We start from the raw sequence: 18,027 nt of genomic DNA, 5'->3' as shown, positions 1-18,027 counted from the left end.
AGAGCACAGCTGCAGCGAAAAGAAAGGGCCCCTCACTGTTCCCACTACAAACAACACCTGGGATAAAGTGGGAAAAAAGAGGACCACAGCTCCCACTGAGGCATGGCAGACCGAGGCAGCGAAGGCAGGTACAGTCACCCCCCAGCCTGGCCCGAGCTTCCTCCGTGTCCCCCTGCAGCTCTCCATGAATTACCCCCTCAGTCCCTTCTAGCAGGTCGAGACAACAGCTAAATATAAATTCTATTTTTGTATGATTTATGTTCTTGAAGATTTTAAAATATTTTTATTGATGCCTGCAAGCTTTGTTCGGCAAAATATTTTATGTTGTTAATTCAGCCTTTTTGTTATCACCTCCATCTTGCTGGGTCTTCAGCCTTTCTCCCAGGAAAGATGGGATGAAAGGAGAATTAGGAATTCAGTGTTAGCTCAAAAGCAAAGCAAATTAAGGCTTGGGCAACATTTTCCTGACCGATACGCAGAACTGGCAGCAGCCATAATGACAGTATATAGGAGGCATGAACCAGACCTATGGAGCTTCGGAGCACTGCTGGATGACACCCACTGCAGCCCTGATCCAGGAGAGGAGCAAACGAAAGCAGCAAGGATCAATGACGTGCCCAGGGCCTTCACCGACCGGAGGTGCAGAGGCCGGAGGCACCCGAGGTCCAACCCTGCGGAGCAGCCAGCACGCTGCAAGGGGGGAGCGGAACAGAAGTCCCTCGTGCTGAAGAACCTTGCGGCACTCCTGAGGAGGAACTGCCGAGCAGGACTGCTGCTCCGGTGCAGAGCCCAGCTGCAGGGACCAGGCTCATGCTGGTTTCAGGCACAGCCCGTGTGAGGCCAGCTGTGTTCGCCCCATGGCGCATCTCCATCCAGGGCAGGATCACAGGCTGGTCAGGGCTGGAAGGGACCTTCGGAGAACATCTAGTCCAGCCCCACTGCCGAAGCAGGTTCACCTTGAGCAGGCTGGCCAGGAATGCATCCGGGAGGGTTCTCCAGAGGAGACTCCACAGCCTCTCCCAAGGGGCTGCTACGCCTGCGTGCCCACGGACACAGCTAAGGCCCTTCAGGGGGTGCACACCAGACACCTCACGCTAAGAAGAACGTGCCTTGATGGACCCCGTGCTGGATGGACTCTCACAAGTGAGCCAAGCAGAGCACGGCACTCCTGTGACATCGGCTGAGGCTCAGCATCCGCCTAGGTCCGCCCACGCCGGCGATGCTACGTCTCCCACCCAAACTCCGGCTCAACAGACGCTTCCCCGTGTGCCTGGCAACACCAGTGGCTTTCTCTGTTTCACTGAACTTTACAGCGTTGGAAAGCGAGACACTTTATGGCATGGAAAAAACAGTCCCTAAACGCTGCAACGACACTGGGGTTTATACCACGTTTCCCTGGGAAGGTTAATGCATTTTCCACACACATCTGTGATAAACCAGACCGCAGGCACGTTTTATGTAAGTGAAAAGCTACATGAGTTGGATTTTAAATGACCCAGTTAGCACTGCTCTGCACTGAATACACTCCAATTTGTAAAACTGATGGGACAGTGTTTTCTAAAGCCTCCAAGTGACAAGCAGATCCCCTTGAAAGTTAAATGTCTCCAACCTGAATTCAGGCTATGCCTCTTTCTTGGAAAGGTAAATCATGGCTACATACAGTTTCATCAGCATGCATTTTAACTCAAAACACAGCTCAGCCTTTGCAACGTTTTAAGGATTAAACACAGAAGCAAAGAGGTACAACCTAGTGATAACCACAGTGGCCTTACAACCACTTGCTCTAATCCCAGCACTGACTCCATCTGCGGCTCCAAGCAATTATTTCACTACTTGCTGCAGATTTTTTTGAAAATTTTGGGGGAATTCACTGATAGTCCAAAGCTGCAGGGCAGAAGAGATAGGGGCACGTTACGAAACGTGACAGGCAAGCGCAGGGAAACACCTTGGGTTTTGAGAAAGGCCAAGTTCAGGCCCAGACGGTTACAGGCTAAACCCCGCTCCAGACAAGACAGCTCTGTTTTTGAATAGACACAAGCCATGTTAAGACAAAAACTGCCTTGTCTTGGGCAGCTCATTCAGCTCTTTTATTTACCGGGGCGTTAGGTGACCCACAGAAAAGGATCTGCACGTTCAAATGCCGCATTTGTACCTAGTTAAATATTACCCAGGCTATAAAATCCCACATATAAAGCCCAGCCACAGCCACCAAAAGGAGAAAAATAGGTGGAAGAAGCCTACTGTAAAGCAAGTTGGAGCTTCCCAAAAAGTAGCACAGGGGTTGAAAAGGAAGGGTGTTCAGAGATGGGGGGAGAAAACTTGGATTTCAACATCTTAACAGAGTTTATTGGGTTTACACTACTGCATTAAGTTGCAAATCAATTTCCCACCTCATTAAGAATTCCCTACATTTAATTGTTCTGAGGATCTCCTTTAGAGATGTACTTCCAGGGATGAGCCAAGAGCCATGGGTTTTGTTCTCAGCACAGCAACAGCTCCTAAGGAAAGTCAAAGTTCACAGGGTCCGTCCTACCTGCCAGTAGTAAAAACCAACCTGACGAGGGTGCTGTAAGGAGTATGCAACAAGGTGAAATGCTTTGAGACTCCCAAGTGAGAAGAGTTCTGATTTATTCCTATTTAACATAAAACAATCTCCTACCCAGTACTACTGAACTGGCAGACTGAAGATTGAGCTTCTGGTTTTAGGCTGTCTGGGCTAAATTCAGCACTCAGCTGTATGACTCTGAATCGGGAACAGCTTACACCTGCAGCAGGACATGTTAAGTGTTGTGCCCTGAATGGGAGACACTCGTATCTTTGCCCAAGGAATCAGCTGGGTAACACAAGCATCACATTCAGCCAACGCCTTGGGGAGGGTCCTAAATCTCATCTGCTCTAAACCTGCAATGCTATCCCCCATCACAAAACCCCTCTGCTGTGAATATTTTAATCCAGCTTCATCACACCCAAAAAGGGCAGTTTTCTCCTCAGTAATTTTGTTGTACGTTATTTTTTTAAGAAAACCAAACGGGAAGCATTGTAAGCATACAGTACTGACTGTAATCATGGTTATTTATTGGCTACAGTAGCACGCAGTTCATAAATAAAGATCTTGGGGACTTTAGACAACTACTGGAGTCTGGAGTACTTCTGTCCTGCTGTAACTGCCATCAGCACCTTGCTTGCTCAGGCATCCCCCTGCCCAGGACTGTATTTTTCCTGACTACCGCTTGCATGTACTAATACAAACAAGGAGCCCCGTGAGACCCCGTCTGCACGGAGCTGGGCCCCTCCGCAAAAGTTCAGTTGATTAAGATACACCAAGCTCAAATTCTATCCCATGTCAGCGATAACTGACCAAAAGAGGAGAGTCCGTGGAGCAAGGAATTGCGGGTGTTGAGTTAGAGGTGTTAATATAATGTGCTCCCTCTGGCTGGTATTTCAATGGCTAGGAAGTAACGCTAGAAAACTCACAAATTTCATGAGCCTTATTAGCAGAAAGGGTAACTGATTGTTGGAATAGCCTGCCAAAAAGCTTCATCATCAATCACAGCCTTTAAACCAAGGCTGGAAGGCTTCCAGGAAAGATATCCACTAGGTAGCAGGCTCGCAAAGGTTCACTTCCATTAGAGAAAATAATTTCCTTCGTTGCAGGAAGCGCTGCATGAAATCACTTCATCTACGTTATGTCAGATGAATTCATCACAGTCATTCCTTCTGGCCTTAAAAAAAACCATCTCCTGGCTCCCTTCTACCTTTGGGAAGGATGTCAAGAGATCAGCTAGAGATGACAGGCCATGGGACAGGCCAGGGGGTCTCCGCTGGAGTTCAGCCGAGGCCAGATGCTGTCACGCTGCAGAGTGGACAGACAAGAAATTGGGCTTAGCAGTACCAGGTCCAGCCCGCCCTGGATGCGTTTGCTTTCATACAGCCCCTAGAAGAAACACCATGCTAGGCCATGGGGTACAGAGGGGCACTCTGGTACTGGCTGCAGCGGGATGTGCTTCCAAGACCCCCTCTGACCCCCTAAGGATGGAGGGATGGACCTGCTCCTCCTTTTCCCAGACGCTACAGCCACCCCCAGCTTGAGGTGACCAGTGATCCTGGCTGCCATATAACACTGCCCAGCCCCTGACCTCCGGGTGCCGATGGCAAACAGACCTGACAAAGGGCCCGAAGAGGCTGGGCTCAGATGCGCTCAGACCCCAGGCAGGCTCCAGCCCCTGCGCCCCGTGCCCCGCAGAGCTGCAGGCGAGGCTGCTCATCACCGAGGCCATAATTAGCTCAGGGATTTATGCTGCAAAGGGGCTTTGTAAAGGTGGGGGCAGCATCATTAAAGAAAACAGCAGGGAGCAGCCGAGACTAAGATGAATCCCTCCCCAGTTCATCCCCCAGAAGGGCACTCCTGCTTTCTCAAGAGCCATCATTAAGTGCCGCTGCACTTAATCAAGGGGACAAACGGATCGGCGCTGACAAAGAGGCAGGTCCTACCCGCAAGCCAAGCGCAGTCCGGCGGGGAGGGCACGCCGAAAAGCCGTGCGGCACGAGCACGGGGTGGGGGATGCTGCGAGGCATCGCTTCCGCCCCTCGGTCCCCGAGAGCCAGCACCAGCAGACCACTACCACCTCCCGACAGCCCCGCTGTGTGTGAGAACACAAACCAGTTCATCCAGGAGTGTCCAGGTGCTTCCAGCAAAGGCTCCTACACAGGCTGCTGGCATTAAGGCTGTAGGCACTATGAGTACAGCCCTTGCTGCCATATTTTGGCAGGCCCGGTCCCAAGAGAGGTATTTTCCTACACAAAAAGGGGAAATAGATGACTTTCTCTGAAAGTTTCGGCATTTTCACATAAAGTTCAAATCTGTATGAGTTGTTTGGGGCCTTTCCTGGAGGGGAGGGTGGCTGAATTGGTTCACTGCTCCTTTGTTTAAAGAGAGTTCAAGCAAATCCACTAAAACTGGTATCAACAGCACTCTGAGAATGAAAAGGAATCTCCCCCAGAGCTAATGGTGTGCAGCCCACCTGAGGAAACACCCTCTCCGTTATTCCCCACAGGCATTTTAAAGGATTTCTTGTTTCGAGGTCTTACATGGTTGGGTTTCAACGTTTGCTGCCTACACAAGGGAGAGGAAAAGCAGCAGCGAGTAGGAAAGGGAGTACAAGACCACGGCAGCCCGAGAGCCGCACTGTTCAACATACCCCGGCAGATCGTGGAACTGCCGCCAGCAACCGCAGGAGCAAATCAAAGAATCCACACGGATCCACGTGCAGAGGATGGAAGAGTCAGACAGCCCCACTTTGGTGCAAAAGCAGCATATGGGGTTTGTTTTCCTCTTTGCTGCCACTCAAGTTCCAGCAGTTAAGGCAATCGAGTTACTCAATTTAGATAAGCTTCAGTAGCTAACAGCAATTTAAACAGCTGCCCTGTGCCTCGCCATTCTGTTACCACCTCCTTCTCTCCAAGTGCTAATGCCATTAGCAAATTGACTTCCTCCCTCACACAATCTGTCTGGCTTTAGTATGTACAACGCTAATTGCTTCCTGATCCTCAGGACTGGGAGCAGGCAGTAGAAGTTTGTGCCACAAAAACCCCTCCAGCTGGGAAGTGGTGGCAGGCAGGGTTTGCATGGAGTCCTGCCATCCTCTCCTGCAGGCGAGGCAGACTGGCCAAGGGTGGGAGAAGGAAGTTTAGGCACCATATTACCAATTCAGAGCAGAGAGAGATGCTTTTTTCTGCAATTCAGCCAGCTCTGTTGGGAAGAACAGGGGCAGTGACTAAGAAAACATGCATAATGCAAGAAGAAACAGAAGAAATGTAGGGATGGGGAGAGTATCCTGCTTGGAAGGGTCCTTGCTTCAGCTGCTTTCACTGACCTCCCTGTACCTCTGACCCCCCCTATTCCCTTTTTGTGACCTTCCTTCCCCCCTGCTCAGACTGCTGTCCCTTCCTCCACGCCATCCCCTGGCAGACCTGCTAACGATACACAGCCAACGTCCTTCAGATAGCTGCAAAACTCAGCAAGCATGGGAGGAAAAGTGCCATTTCAAACAGTAACTATGGCAATAAGAGGCCCAGCCCCATCCCTTCTGATAGCTGGACCCACAGTGTCCATCACAGCCCTCTATCTTAAAATAAGCATTAAAAAAATGTATTAATCTTTCCTGCTCTGGGCATCTGGCTCCCCTCAGGGGGAAAAAAAAAAAAGTGAGAACACAGTAAAATGAAGAAGGACCTTTTGGCTCTCAGTCTGACCTCCTCAGCTAAGCAGTGAGAAAATGGATTGTCCTGGAGCCTTCATATAATCTTGCTGCATTTTTAAATGCAGCTGCCCACAGGATGCAAGCAGAATTTACATGACAAAGAGCAGAGAGGCTCTTCCAGATGGGCCAACTTCTCTTTGTTGATTTTAAATATTAGCTCCCAATCCCAGCACATGCCTGTTCCGGAGGTCTCCTCCCAGGCAGCAAAATGGACAGGACAAGAGGAGCAGCATGCAGCTTCCTCTCTGCTGTGATGGGTCTCTCTCATTTATGAAGTTCAATTGCCCGTTTCTTCATGTTCAGTAGGCAAAAAGAGCTCAGGAAGTTGGGGGCGCGTGGAAAGTGCCTATTTCACTTTTCATTAACTGTTTGCATTTTTGCTTATACGTACTAAAAAGGGTGGGTGCTCTTTGCACATGCTGGGATATGGGCTATGGGCTGGGATGTGGGCTACGGGCACCTGCCGCTCAGACACCCCCAGACAGGAGAGATCTGGACCTGCTGAATGCAGGCAGCAGCTCCCGAGGAGGCTGAAACATGGGTGCGTGGTGCTGCTGCTTTTTCCAGGCTGCGGAAAGAGGAGTTTCCCAGGGGTGAGAAGAGTTTCGCAGGACAGAAATCCAGGGCTCATTGGATGCAGAGTTTGGTCAACGTGCTGTTAATCTGGGCAAAAGGCTGAGTCAACGTGCTTCACCCTGCCTAGAAGAGGCTTGCAGTGGTTTTAGCCAAGTTGATTCGTTTTTAAGGTAAAAGAAGCCAGATAACCTAACGCACGTATCAAGGGGGCAGATTAGCAGCAAACCAAGGCGAAACATGGAGTTTACTGTCACTTTTTTTCATCCTGATCTTATAAGCACACTTGAAATACGAAGATCTGATTTCATCTCCCATCCCTGCAGCAGAATGAGGAAGCGATGAAGAGCCCCACCTACACGAATCTCTGTCCCCCGCTCGGGGAGATACTGCTGAGCCTCTGAGCAGGTAACTCTGTCTCAGGGACAGGGGAGCTCTTTGGCAAGGCGAAGGCCTCCTGCATTAACACAAGGTGAATGGACTATTTTGTCATCCACCCTCATTCTAACCTGGTCAGTGGGAAAGCTGTCTCTGGAGCCAGCTTACAGGGGTCCTAGGAATACTCCAGAGCACGAGGGAACAGATTACACTGGAAGTGCACAGGCAGAAGTCTGCCCAGGAGCCTCCCCGAATGCCTGACTGCTACCCAGACTTCAGAGCAGGGAAGCAGCAATGCCCTCAGCAAGCTCAAGACTGGGAAATAGCGGAATAAGGCTCAGAGAAAGCAGCAGATGCTCCTGGCCAAGGAACAGAAGCAGGGAAAAGCACTGCAGAGCCAGAGAGAGCAGCTGAGCGAAGACAAGGCCAGCACTGAGCACAGCAGAAACTTCAGTATCGTGGAGCTGAGTCAGAGGAAACGGATGAAAAACAGAAGCAAGACGATCTTGGACAACTGGATCACCATCTAGGAGCATCTGCCCCATGGGACCGGGTCACCAGAGAGGACACACAGTCCCTTGCTGTCACAGCTGGGTGGCAACCCCCACAGTCCCTTCCCAGAGTCAGCCCAGGCATCAGGAAAGGACCCCGCATCTTCCCAAAAGCATCTTGTCACTGCAGAATGGTTGCCCCCAGCATTTCCAAACTTCTGCTAGGGACTGTGCCCATTGACGTCTCCCGCAGAAAGACGGAAAACTCAGAACCACAAACTGGGAATTCCAGCCCAACGACAAGCTTCCTCCTCCACTCGAACCCAGCGACAACCCCAGGGCCCACTGATCATTGCTCTGACACACGTTTTACCCTCTTCACATGAAGATTGGGCTCAGTGCACTTCAGGCTGGGTTTTTCATACAGGATCCTCTGCAAATAAAGTTGTTACTTCTATATCCATCTCTTTCTGCATTAAAGCTTTTGTTGTTTTGGTTAAAAAAATAATAGTATGCTTCAATCTTTCCTGCTAGTCGTATCATTATTTTCCCAGAATTGGATCTGCTATGCATTCCTGTACTTCAGTTCACAGAAAAAAAAAAAAAGGAAGCTCTTAGTAAATATAGTTGTTTACTGTAAAATAAGAAAGTAGAAAGAGAAGGTACTTAATAGGTCCCTCTGTGGATTCTGCTACCAAGGGGGAAACAATACTCCCTACTGAGTTGCTGCAGGTATTATGCTTAATCACCAGGAAAAATGAAAGCTCCACAAGCCCACTGAACTCTTCCCTTCCTCCTCCTTTAAGGATTTTAGGAATGAGCTCAGCTCTGAGTCATGATTAAAACCACCCAGTTACATTCCTAAGCAGCAGTGCTCAAACTGAAGGTCTGCTTGTTACCCAATGCTGCCCGCTTCGCTGTTCCACACTACAAAGGAAACTGGGCAAGCTCCAGGATATCGCTTGGAGACACTTCAGTGTTTTCTGGGCTCGGGCAGAGGGAGATAAATCTCTCTAGAGGAAGCAGGCGGTGGTGGCCCACCCCTCATGCCCAAACTGTCCCACGGCTGCTGAGACCAGACCACCTGGATTGGATGGAAAGGGCAGCAGCCAGCCAGGAAACCTGGTTTGTAGGCCCACCTTGAAAGCATCCTTCCTTCTACACACCTCCTGCTGGGGAAGTACCACAAAACACCTGAAATACCACATCACTACTAATAGAGACAGAGACGAGTAATTGCATTAAATCCGAGTGCATTTTGCTGCAGCTCTCCTCCTCAAAATCTTCAGCAAGCAGCAGAGAGCCATGCTCACCAAGACCCCTCCTATCAATCCACTTCCAACTCCCACCAAGGCTTCGTAGAACAAGTCTCCTTGCCAAAAGCGAGGCTGCTCTTGCGTGCCGTCGCTGTTGCTGTTGTCTGGTTTGCCTTCCTCCTTGCTCGCTGCCAACTTCTGTTCCCAGGTCAGGGATTTTTGAAAGTTCAGATTCACCAAGTCCTCGCGGATCACTCTGACCCCGAAGTAGACCCTTTGAATGACTCTGAACGTCTTCACCATCCCCACGTCACAGCGGTAAGTCCCCGCATCAGACTCTCTGGTAGGGGAGAATCTGACGACCGAATGGGGGTTTTTGAAAGGTTTGAACAGCACATCGTTGGTGGTGATAAGGCCGTGGGCAAGCCTCCACGCGTAGCTATAGCCTCGGCTACCAACGCCAGCCACAGCCGAGCTCAGGCAGCTGATCTGGAAGGGTTTGCCCGCAGGGACGGTGAAGTGGAGCAAGCCACAAACCCAGTTGGTCAGGCATTCAGACCTGCGCACGGTACAATTCCTCCTCTCTCCGGCGGGAGTGATCTCGCACATCTCCTCCAGCCTGAAGCCCAGGCCACAAGTGGCACTGCAGGAAGTCACGTTGACGGTGACTTTCGCTACGGCCGACTTCAGCTCTGCCGGGATGGTAACTCCTTCGAAGGAAACTACCAGAGGCAGACAGAAAACGCAAGATAACGTCCCAAGGATGCTGCTGTTCCCCAAGGTCTTCATATCAGGGTTATCGGATGCGCTGCTTTCTACAGCCACGCAGATTCAGGAGTCAAAACAAGACAAAAATCAGACTTTGTAAATCTTCGGATTAAGTGTTTCTGAAATCCCACCAGCACCATCTTCAAGACCTAATCCTTCCAGCTGGAAAAATCCTTTGACAGGCTTGAAGCACAGCACAGCTGGAAAAGATGCAACACTTCACTGTACCGGTCAGAATGTAAATTGTGAATTCCCTTTCTTGCAACAGGGCAGCAGAATGTTTTAATCTGCTATATTCCAGCAACTTGGATATGCTGACAATTTAAAAAAGATGAGCCCTCCCTTCTCTGTAAGGTTTTACATACTACTATAGATCAATTTCCACTGTAAAGTAGTATTGATCCAGTTTAGTTTTCCCAAACTACGAAACAATATAAGCAATCACTACTTTAAAATAACATTGTTGAGCATCAGGAAACCCTAATTCCTTACACAGCACCTATACAGCTCTGTCTTATATATGCATACCCCAAAATCTAAAGTACTATAAATCACCGAGATCAGGAACACATTTCAACCTCTGGATAGTCTGACGGCACTGCCATCAAAGGCCAGCTGAAGAGTGTTTTATCACTGACGGTATCCACCTCAGTGAGCTCACGACCATCAGAGCGGTGCCGATGTCACAATCCAGCTGCCAGTCAGAACGCAGCCCCAGACCTTCCGAGGGAGAACAAAGAACTCCCCTACGCCTGAGGCCGAAGCCAGCCCTCTGGGGTGAGGACTCAGCATAAAAGCACCGTGTCAGGCTCGTGACACCCCCCGTCAGACTCGAGGGATCCAACAGCGCTGGCCTTGCGGCATCAGCGCGAGCCTGGGCCCCGTGCTGCGTCACGTGCAGCCGCTGACTCCCCAGAGTGAGCTGAGCCAAAAATCTCCACATTTGACCGGTGTGTCTGTAAACAGAAACCACTCATACACCCAGAATAATTCCCTTAGTGCTCAAGCGTTCCCAAAGGATGATGCACTACTAAAAAACTTCTTCATGTAAAAAGATCCAAGTTACATTATTTTTGATGGCGTAACGGAACTGTGGTCAAGCCAGTTCAGTATTCCCCGTCTCCTTCCCAGCAACTGCATTACGGATTGGGAAAGGATATGGACTGCCATGTTCTTCAACAGCTCTGCTAATGAATATCCATACCTCTCTCCTTAGCAATCCTTAATTCATTAAAATGAAGACTTCTAGCATGTGGATTCTCCACACTGTTTCCCTCGAGGTGCACTCTGCCCCCGGCACGCTCTGTGTTCCGGTCCCCTTTCACACGTATCCGAGAGCCCAAGCTGCACTGGGGTACGCAGGGCTTTTATCAGCCCACAGACTTCCTCCTGTCCCTTGGAAAAGAGATCCTCAACCAAATGCCACCCCACAAAACCCAAACACACCACCCCAGCAGCGGCGAAGGCACAGTGGTTGCCTTGGCAGCGGACCTGCCTGGGAGGATTCCTAAACATTGTCACCATATAAACAATCACGGAAGTATGGAAAAGCCAAGACTTACCCATGGAGGTTAGGAAATAAAACATACCTCTTTATTTACAAACACAAAAAACTAACATCACTGCTATAAACTACCAGTATCCGACAAATATTGTACAAAACTACAGATACCACAAAATAAAATAGAAGGTGGAAGAAGATAAACCGAGGACATATACACTGTACAGAGCAGTTTTAACAGAAACGAAGGCTGGAGGCTGCGGCAAATTATATGCTTTAAAGTAATCTAGAGAACCATTGCCTGTGCATCTTTTAAAGCTTGTGGGCTCAGCCCCACCACACAGCGGTGGATTTACAGAACAGCTTTCCAGGGAAGATGCGAGTCATCCTACAAGCAGAAAGGACAAAGAAAACCACTATGGGAATGGTGAAGCAGGCCACTGTACCAAAGCTGGAAATGAAAACGCCCCATTTTTTCAAAAACCTACTGATTTAAAGTGTCTCCTCTCCTCCCACGCTTACATCTCAGGCAACTACTGCACACTTCTGACTGCAAGTTAATAAACCTCTTCATGACTCCTCTTCCTGGCTTTTAATGTCTCCAGGATACTTTGAAAATTTAAATACGTGGTGATAATCTCAATAATTACAACTGGGGAAATACTGAAAGTAATGGCATAGGAACCATGAAAGTCTACAAAACAAGGGGCATTAGGAATGAAAACTTTCCTTTCCCAGGCAGTTGGTCTAGTAGAGAGAGGTGTCAGGCTGTAGGAAGAGGGTCGAGAAAGCATTTCTTCCCAGTCCCACAAGGAAAACATTACAACAATCTTTAAGGAGGAAAAGGTGAAAGCACGGCTGGGCATGAGCTGTTAGCATTCGTCTTCCTTCCCTTCTCGATCCAGGAGTGTGTGTGGGGGGCAGGAATAATGAAACACTTCCAGTTCAGAGAAATACTGGCTCTGTTTCCCCTCTGCCTGCCAGCACCACCAGCTGAGGAGGAAACCAGTTGTTTCTGGAAGGGCATCTCAAGGGAAAGCAACAGAACAAACACACTTGCAAGGACAGAAAGAAACCGCCAGCACAGCTTTTCGTGTCACAGCAAGCACATAGAGTGAGTAGTTTATCTAGAGCTACTTTCACTTGTCCCTTTTCCCATAAGGGGAGTCATCCTTCATGTCTAAAGTACTCCCAATACAAAGGTTTCACTCTTTGCAGACTTCCGAGGGTGTCTTGGTGCTTCCCATTAGCTCTCTATCCCCTTGAGGTGAAAGCAGCCCTGGCACGCGATCGGCAGCGATGCTTCGCTGAGCACGGCAGCCCAGGAGACGTCACGCTGGGCTAAGAAAAGCTGGGGAGGGAATGCAGCTGGCACAAAGGGCTCACGGCTCACCGAAACCAAAATCAACAGCCAAGAAGGGGAAGTTTGCAGGATACACAGTCAGACAGCATCAGGAATAAAAATACACGCTTTGGGAATTCTTCAATCCAGGAACAAAACACAAAAATATATATATATTTAAAAGCCAATGGCTGATCAGCTGTGGAGTGGCAGTGTCGGGTACCAGCTCCCTTCCGAAACAGTTACGTCTGTCAACACAAACGCAGTCCAGTCAGTCTCTTTGCAAACGGCACGACCTGAGAGTCAGCATCTCACACTGTTCGACGAAGAGGCAGTTAAGGAGGAATGAAGGCCGTTTCCTCTTCCATGTCTTACAAAAGTCACTCCCTGAATCCATGAACAGTCTGCTGTATTAGTCAGTCCACTCTGACTAAGCATTTCATCTATTTTCCACATTACGGTGCCAATATAGGAAAGAATACAGGAAGATAAAGAAGAGTGTCTTCATAGCAATTCTGAGATTGCACCACCTGCTAAAGAAATCAAAGACAGGTGAAAAATAAGTAACCAGACTCAAACAGATGTTACCAGAAACCAAAGACCACCAAACACGGCAGCATTTCCAGGAAAAAAAAAAAAAGAAGAGACAGAGAACAAGATTTTGTAGAGAGAGGCGTTGTTTTCAGAATGAGACATTACCAAGGCACTACCTATGACAAATTAAGACCCCCCAGTCCTTCTGCGTTCGCATCTGAGATCTCGGGCGCCGGCGTGGACCAGGTGACTAAGGAACTTGGAGCTTTTACTCCACAAAGCTGCAAGCAAACTTACCTGGTGTCAATTTTTTTGATTAATCAAATCCCAAAAATCCCAGAGCAAAAGCACAACTGAAGGTAAGTTTCACCTACGTTTGGGTTAAACCTGACTGCGGTAAGATTTTCTTCTAAAAGTATAAAATGGATTAAACTTCTCAGTTTGTTTATACTGAAACCTGATCTTGACAACAGCAGCTTTAAGATTAAGAGGTTTACTGCCCGACTGCACAGCACAGCGACTCAGACACACTTGCACTGGGCTCCAAGCTCCAGCCACGCAGCTTGCAGGACGACACCGCGTTACGGCGTATCAGCAGTTTGCAGAAGAGAAATGGTTTTCGTGTGACTGTTTCAGCGACTGATGAGTTACTTCGGAAAGCAACAGCCCAAGGAACTAGCAGAATTAACAGCTTCATGCGCGACAGACAAAAAAGGCAGCCTGGCTCCAGGAGCCCAGGCAGGTGGCTGTTTCAATCTGGAGGTGTGGATCTGCATGTGGTGTGACACCAGCAACCCCACGAAAAAACTGGTTGCCCAAAGCGAGCGCGAGCCATAAAGAGAACGAAGGCAGACGTGGACTGCAAGACTGCTGTGAGTTTGGAAAGATCCAAGTGACAGTTTCTTTCAGTGGACAACCTGTTCTTGCTATAACACGACTCACACAAACATTTCCAACACTGGCTACCGAGATCCACCGCATGGATCTGTTAGATCCTCTGAAGGCAACGGTACAGAATCCCAGCGTGGTTTGGGTTGGAAGGGACCTGAAAGGCCACCCCGTGCCATGGGCATGGACACCTTCCACTAGCCCAGGTTGCTCCAAGCCTCATCCAGCCTGGCCTTGGACACTTCCAGGGATGGGGCATCCATCGCTACCACAGAAACTCACAATAACAGGTCCTAAAGAGAGACAGGAGTCCATCACAGCAATATTATCAGCCGAGATCTCAATCAAGCTGAACACCACCACCATGGATAAGCACCTTAAAAGTGCTTACAGACAACCAGGGCTAAAAGTAAATACTAGAAAGCTCTACCATCCCCAGTAGATGGGTGAAGTAAGTGGGGAATTGGGCTCTCAACCCATTTGTTCATAGGAAAACAAAAATTTCCATTTTACAGCATCCAAAACCCAAAGCTAACTGCAGTGGCGCAGGTATGCACATCCCAAGCTCAGCAGCAGTCAAATCCCACTTTTCTAGCCCAGTCAGACCATATTATAACAACTGCATGGGAGCGTTAGAAGCAAAACAGCACCAAAATCCTCCCAAACGTGGCTTTGCAAGGACGTGTTAAAACACAGCATGAAAGGGTCAGTCTAGAACGTCGTTTCACTGGAAACATGTTAGAGGAAACGGGAGTGTTACTTTCCCAGCTCTCAGAACAGATCAGTGCAGCAGTGACGAGCAGCGAGAAGGTACACTGAGGTTACACATGCAGATCGAGGAAATTAGTAAACCAAGCTGATAAACAAAGTTACATGAACGTACCTGCAAAGAGCTGGAATGAAAATACTTGCTATTAAAACTACCGCTCCCAAAACAGACCGCTTACACAGCTACTCCAACACGGCCACGTCAAAACCCTCCGCACCGGGATTTTGAAGCAAATGACTGAAATTCAGTCATTTCAGCTGTGGGAGCCGCATTGTTACGTTTCCAGTGCACGATCCTTTCTCATTTACATCCTTTTGCATACGGTCACGTTAATTAGCAGCATGATAAAAGAAAGCAATCCACGGGCCTGCTGATGAGACTAACGGATATACTAACGCGGACTTCAAGCCGGTGGTGTCCATCCGGTACGGCACCACAGAGCGGGCAGGATGCGTGAAATGCCAGCAGAGACACCCGAGGATCCACACGCTCCAGAGAACTCCTTACTATCAGACTTTAAAACACACTGGATGCCCCTAACGACTTCAGAGATCGAAAGAAACTCACCCTGTCTGGTAAATCTGACACTAGAAGCTAATCGGTACCTCCCAGGCCACAAACAAGGCCTAAAGCTATTCCTGCCTGTTTCATTTCTGGATTTTCCAAGGTGCAACATGAAAGGTTTACACGGAAGTCCAGAAAACACCCGACACGTTTTTGCGTGTATAGACTAAGTTTCATCCCGTTCCCTTTTTGCACGAACAGGAATTATCAGTACTGGTACAAGGAACATACAGGAGCTGAGCAGGAAGGACAATGAGTAAGGTGAGGAGCACAGGACCAGCAGTGAGGGAAGGAAGGTGGAAATAAAATCACTTCTGCTCAGTCTAAAATCCACACCAGCAACTGCTGAGTTCAAGGAAATGCAAAATTTGCTATATCAGTTACACTGTGTCTTTGAAACTGGTGATGTATCAACCCTGAGCTGTTCATTATAATCGAAGACAGAGTCCACATCACCTCAATCCAAACATGGTCTTTGTTTGCTGCATTCGAATGAAATTTTCCCAGACAAGCAGCTGAAATAGCAAATGAGACAGATAGGACACACTGAAGTCTGAGACTAAGCCTGGTCCCCCACAAAGATGACTGCAACCGTCCTGTTCTAGCCCACAGCCACCAAAACAGGACACACAAAAAAGGAGAAAAGTCCACCAAAACCTGCTCTCATTTACAGCAGCTGGGCTTTCTGGAATTTCACTAGGGCTGCTGCGTAGCTAGAAAAATCACCTCCTGAATTTTACCTCTTTTATCACATGCACCGTTCCCGATGCTCCACTTCCCAGTTCTGCTTACGGACCTTTTCCTCACCACCTGCCCAGCATGGATGGCACAACTTCACTACTGACATTCCTCCCCCTTCAAAACTGACCCACCAAAACCCAACATTATTAGAGTTTATATAAGAGTTGATCGAAGTTATGGAAAAGCTTGAAGTTATCAAAAGATTTTTTGCTTTTGAAATAGTGCTCAGGCCCTATTAAAACCCTACACACCCTTTATAGGCAGTAACACAGGCATGGGCAGCAGTTCCAACAGACCAACTGAAAGCACTGTCACTAGAGTGTGACATTTTGCCTATCCCTGACAGCAGCTAAGCGTTCAGTGAGCAAGTGCCAGTTGGGAAGACAAAGTGCTGCGACCGTATTATGTCAGGGTCTGTACAAAGCAAGGCCACCAAGCAAGGCAACGACGCTCACGCTGGGTTCCTTACCTGTCAAAGGCTGTCCCAGCTCCGCCTGCACTTTACCCTTCGCTGCTCCTTCCAGAGGTAAAGCACCTCTGTCCCCTTTGTAGAGTTTCGGTTTAAATGGAGAATCTTTGTCTTTACCTTTTGATCCTTTAGGCCTGCCTGCTTGCTTCTTCTTGGATTTACCATCTCCCTTCACACCCAGCAGTGGATGGACTTCTGTGGAGAGACAATGTGTTAGCACAGGGCGTTATCCCTTAAGATGCTTCTACCAACACACACAGCCCTTGGTGTTGGGGATTGAAAATTACAGTTTCAAAACTTAAACGTTAACAAAACTACAAACATTTCAAGATTTAAAAATTACAGCATTAAGAGTTAGAGTTTCAGGATGCTTTTACTCACTCCTAGCTTGCAAAACACCAGCACATTTGCAGAGTTGGGAGCTATTAATAACTCTTAGAATCCTAGAATGGTTTGGGTTGGAAGGGACCTTAAAGATCATCGAGTTCCAATCCCCCTGCCATGGGCAGGGACACCTTCCACTAGACCAGGTTGCTCCAGGCCTCATCCAGCCTGGCCTTGGACACTTCCAGGAATGGGGCATCCACAGCTTCTCTGGGCAACCTGTCCCAGTGCCTCCCCACCCTCTCCTGTTGTCACCTGTTGTAAGACGTGACTTCAAAGGAAGAAGAAAATTAAGGAGTGACCTGAATTTTTGGTCTTCAGGCAAAGCTAAAAACCAACTCAGATGCAGAACAGGCACTGACACAACAGCAGCATCTACTCACCATCGTTAGGTACTCCTTGGAGTTCAATGTTGGTGGTTTTGGGCTTCTTCTTTGGTGCCTGAGGGCCATCAGAGGAGGACTGCCTCTTCTTCTCAGAACCTATCCCCTCATCAGCTAGAGAACTCTGAACCGCATCTGGTGGGGGTCCATAGGGGTTTTCTTCTGGATCTTCAACCTCAGGAGCGATGGGCAAGTAAAGCAGAGCCTTGGAGTCCTCCAGTTCTTCATCGCTGTGAAGGAAAAAGATTTAATTTAACAGGAGGTTATTACACCATATTATACAAGGAACACTAGCGATCTATTCTGTATTCATGCTTTAAGCAAAATACTCTTTCACCTGCTACAGAAGGCAGCGATGGGATCCACACTAGTTACATCCACTTCTTCATCTTCTGCCGCATCAGCACCTGAGAACCAGGGAAAGAAGATGCATTAAAGACAGTAAGGAAAAGACCAAATTACTTAGAAATAATGTTACTGACTGTGCTTCAATGTCTAAGCAGGCAGCAGTAAGAATTAAAGCAGAAAACAAACCTAAAGTATTACCTCTTAAATTCACCAGGTTTTTATTTTTCCATGTTTTAATACAGACCTATTGCTACAAAACATTAGTAATGCAGCTAGATAATATATTTAAATCTTCTAAGTGTCTTGTTTTCACTGAACTAGTTCTACATCTGATGAGATTTATTCTAATGCTTCATTCCCAGCAGCCAACGCTACACT

General features: G+C 48.3%; 2 protein-coding genes across 3 annotated transcripts in view; both read right to left on the bottom strand.

The window, feature by feature from the left end:
• Nucleotides 1-8,943: 8,943 nt before the first annotated feature.
• TMEM81 (transmembrane protein 81) lies at nucleotides 8,944-9,747 on the bottom strand. The gene has a single exon (XM_010157056.1). It carries the CDS (start codon nucleotides 9,745-9,747, stop codon nucleotides 8,944-8,946), a length of 804 nt encoding a protein of 267 aa, XP_010155358.1.
• A 2,400-nt stretch (nucleotides 9,748-12,147) lies between these two features.
• RBBP5 (retinoblastoma binding protein 5) overlaps nucleotides 12,148-18,027 on the bottom strand; it is a 10,646-nt gene continuing 4,766 nt past the window's right edge. The window contains exons 9-12 of one of the 2 annotated variants that reach the window (XM_010157045.1): nucleotides 17,639-17,708; nucleotides 17,302-17,531; nucleotides 16,535-16,729; nucleotides 12,148-13,102 (exon numbers count right to left, since the gene is read on the bottom strand). In XM_010157045.1, the coding sequence (XP_010155347.1) occupies nucleotides 13,074-13,102; nucleotides 16,535-16,729; nucleotides 17,302-17,531; nucleotides 17,639-17,708 (524 nt within the window). In that variant the 3' untranslated portion in view covers nucleotides 12,148-13,073. The remainder of the gene's footprint in view (nucleotides 13,103-16,534; nucleotides 16,730-17,301; nucleotides 17,532-17,638; nucleotides 17,709-18,027) is intronic. The other variant, XM_010157046.1, reaches the window with a different exon arrangement.

Source organism: Eurypyga helias, unplaced genomic scaffold (genome assembly GCF_000690775.1).
Source record: "Eurypyga helias isolate BGI_N326 unplaced genomic scaffold, ASM69077v1 scaffold12378, whole genome shotgun sequence".
Taxonomy (NCBI): domain Eukaryota; kingdom Metazoa; phylum Chordata; class Aves; order Eurypygiformes; family Eurypygidae; genus Eurypyga; species Eurypyga helias.
The sequence above is the reverse complement of the archived record's forward strand: the minus strand, read 5'-3'. Positions and strand labels throughout refer to the sequence as shown.

Excerpts from the sequence above, each read along its gene's own strand:
- TMEM81 (XM_010157056.1), bottom strand. The coding sequence starts at position 9,747 with ATGAAGACCTTGGGGAACAGCAGCATCCTTGGGACGTTATCTTGCGTT.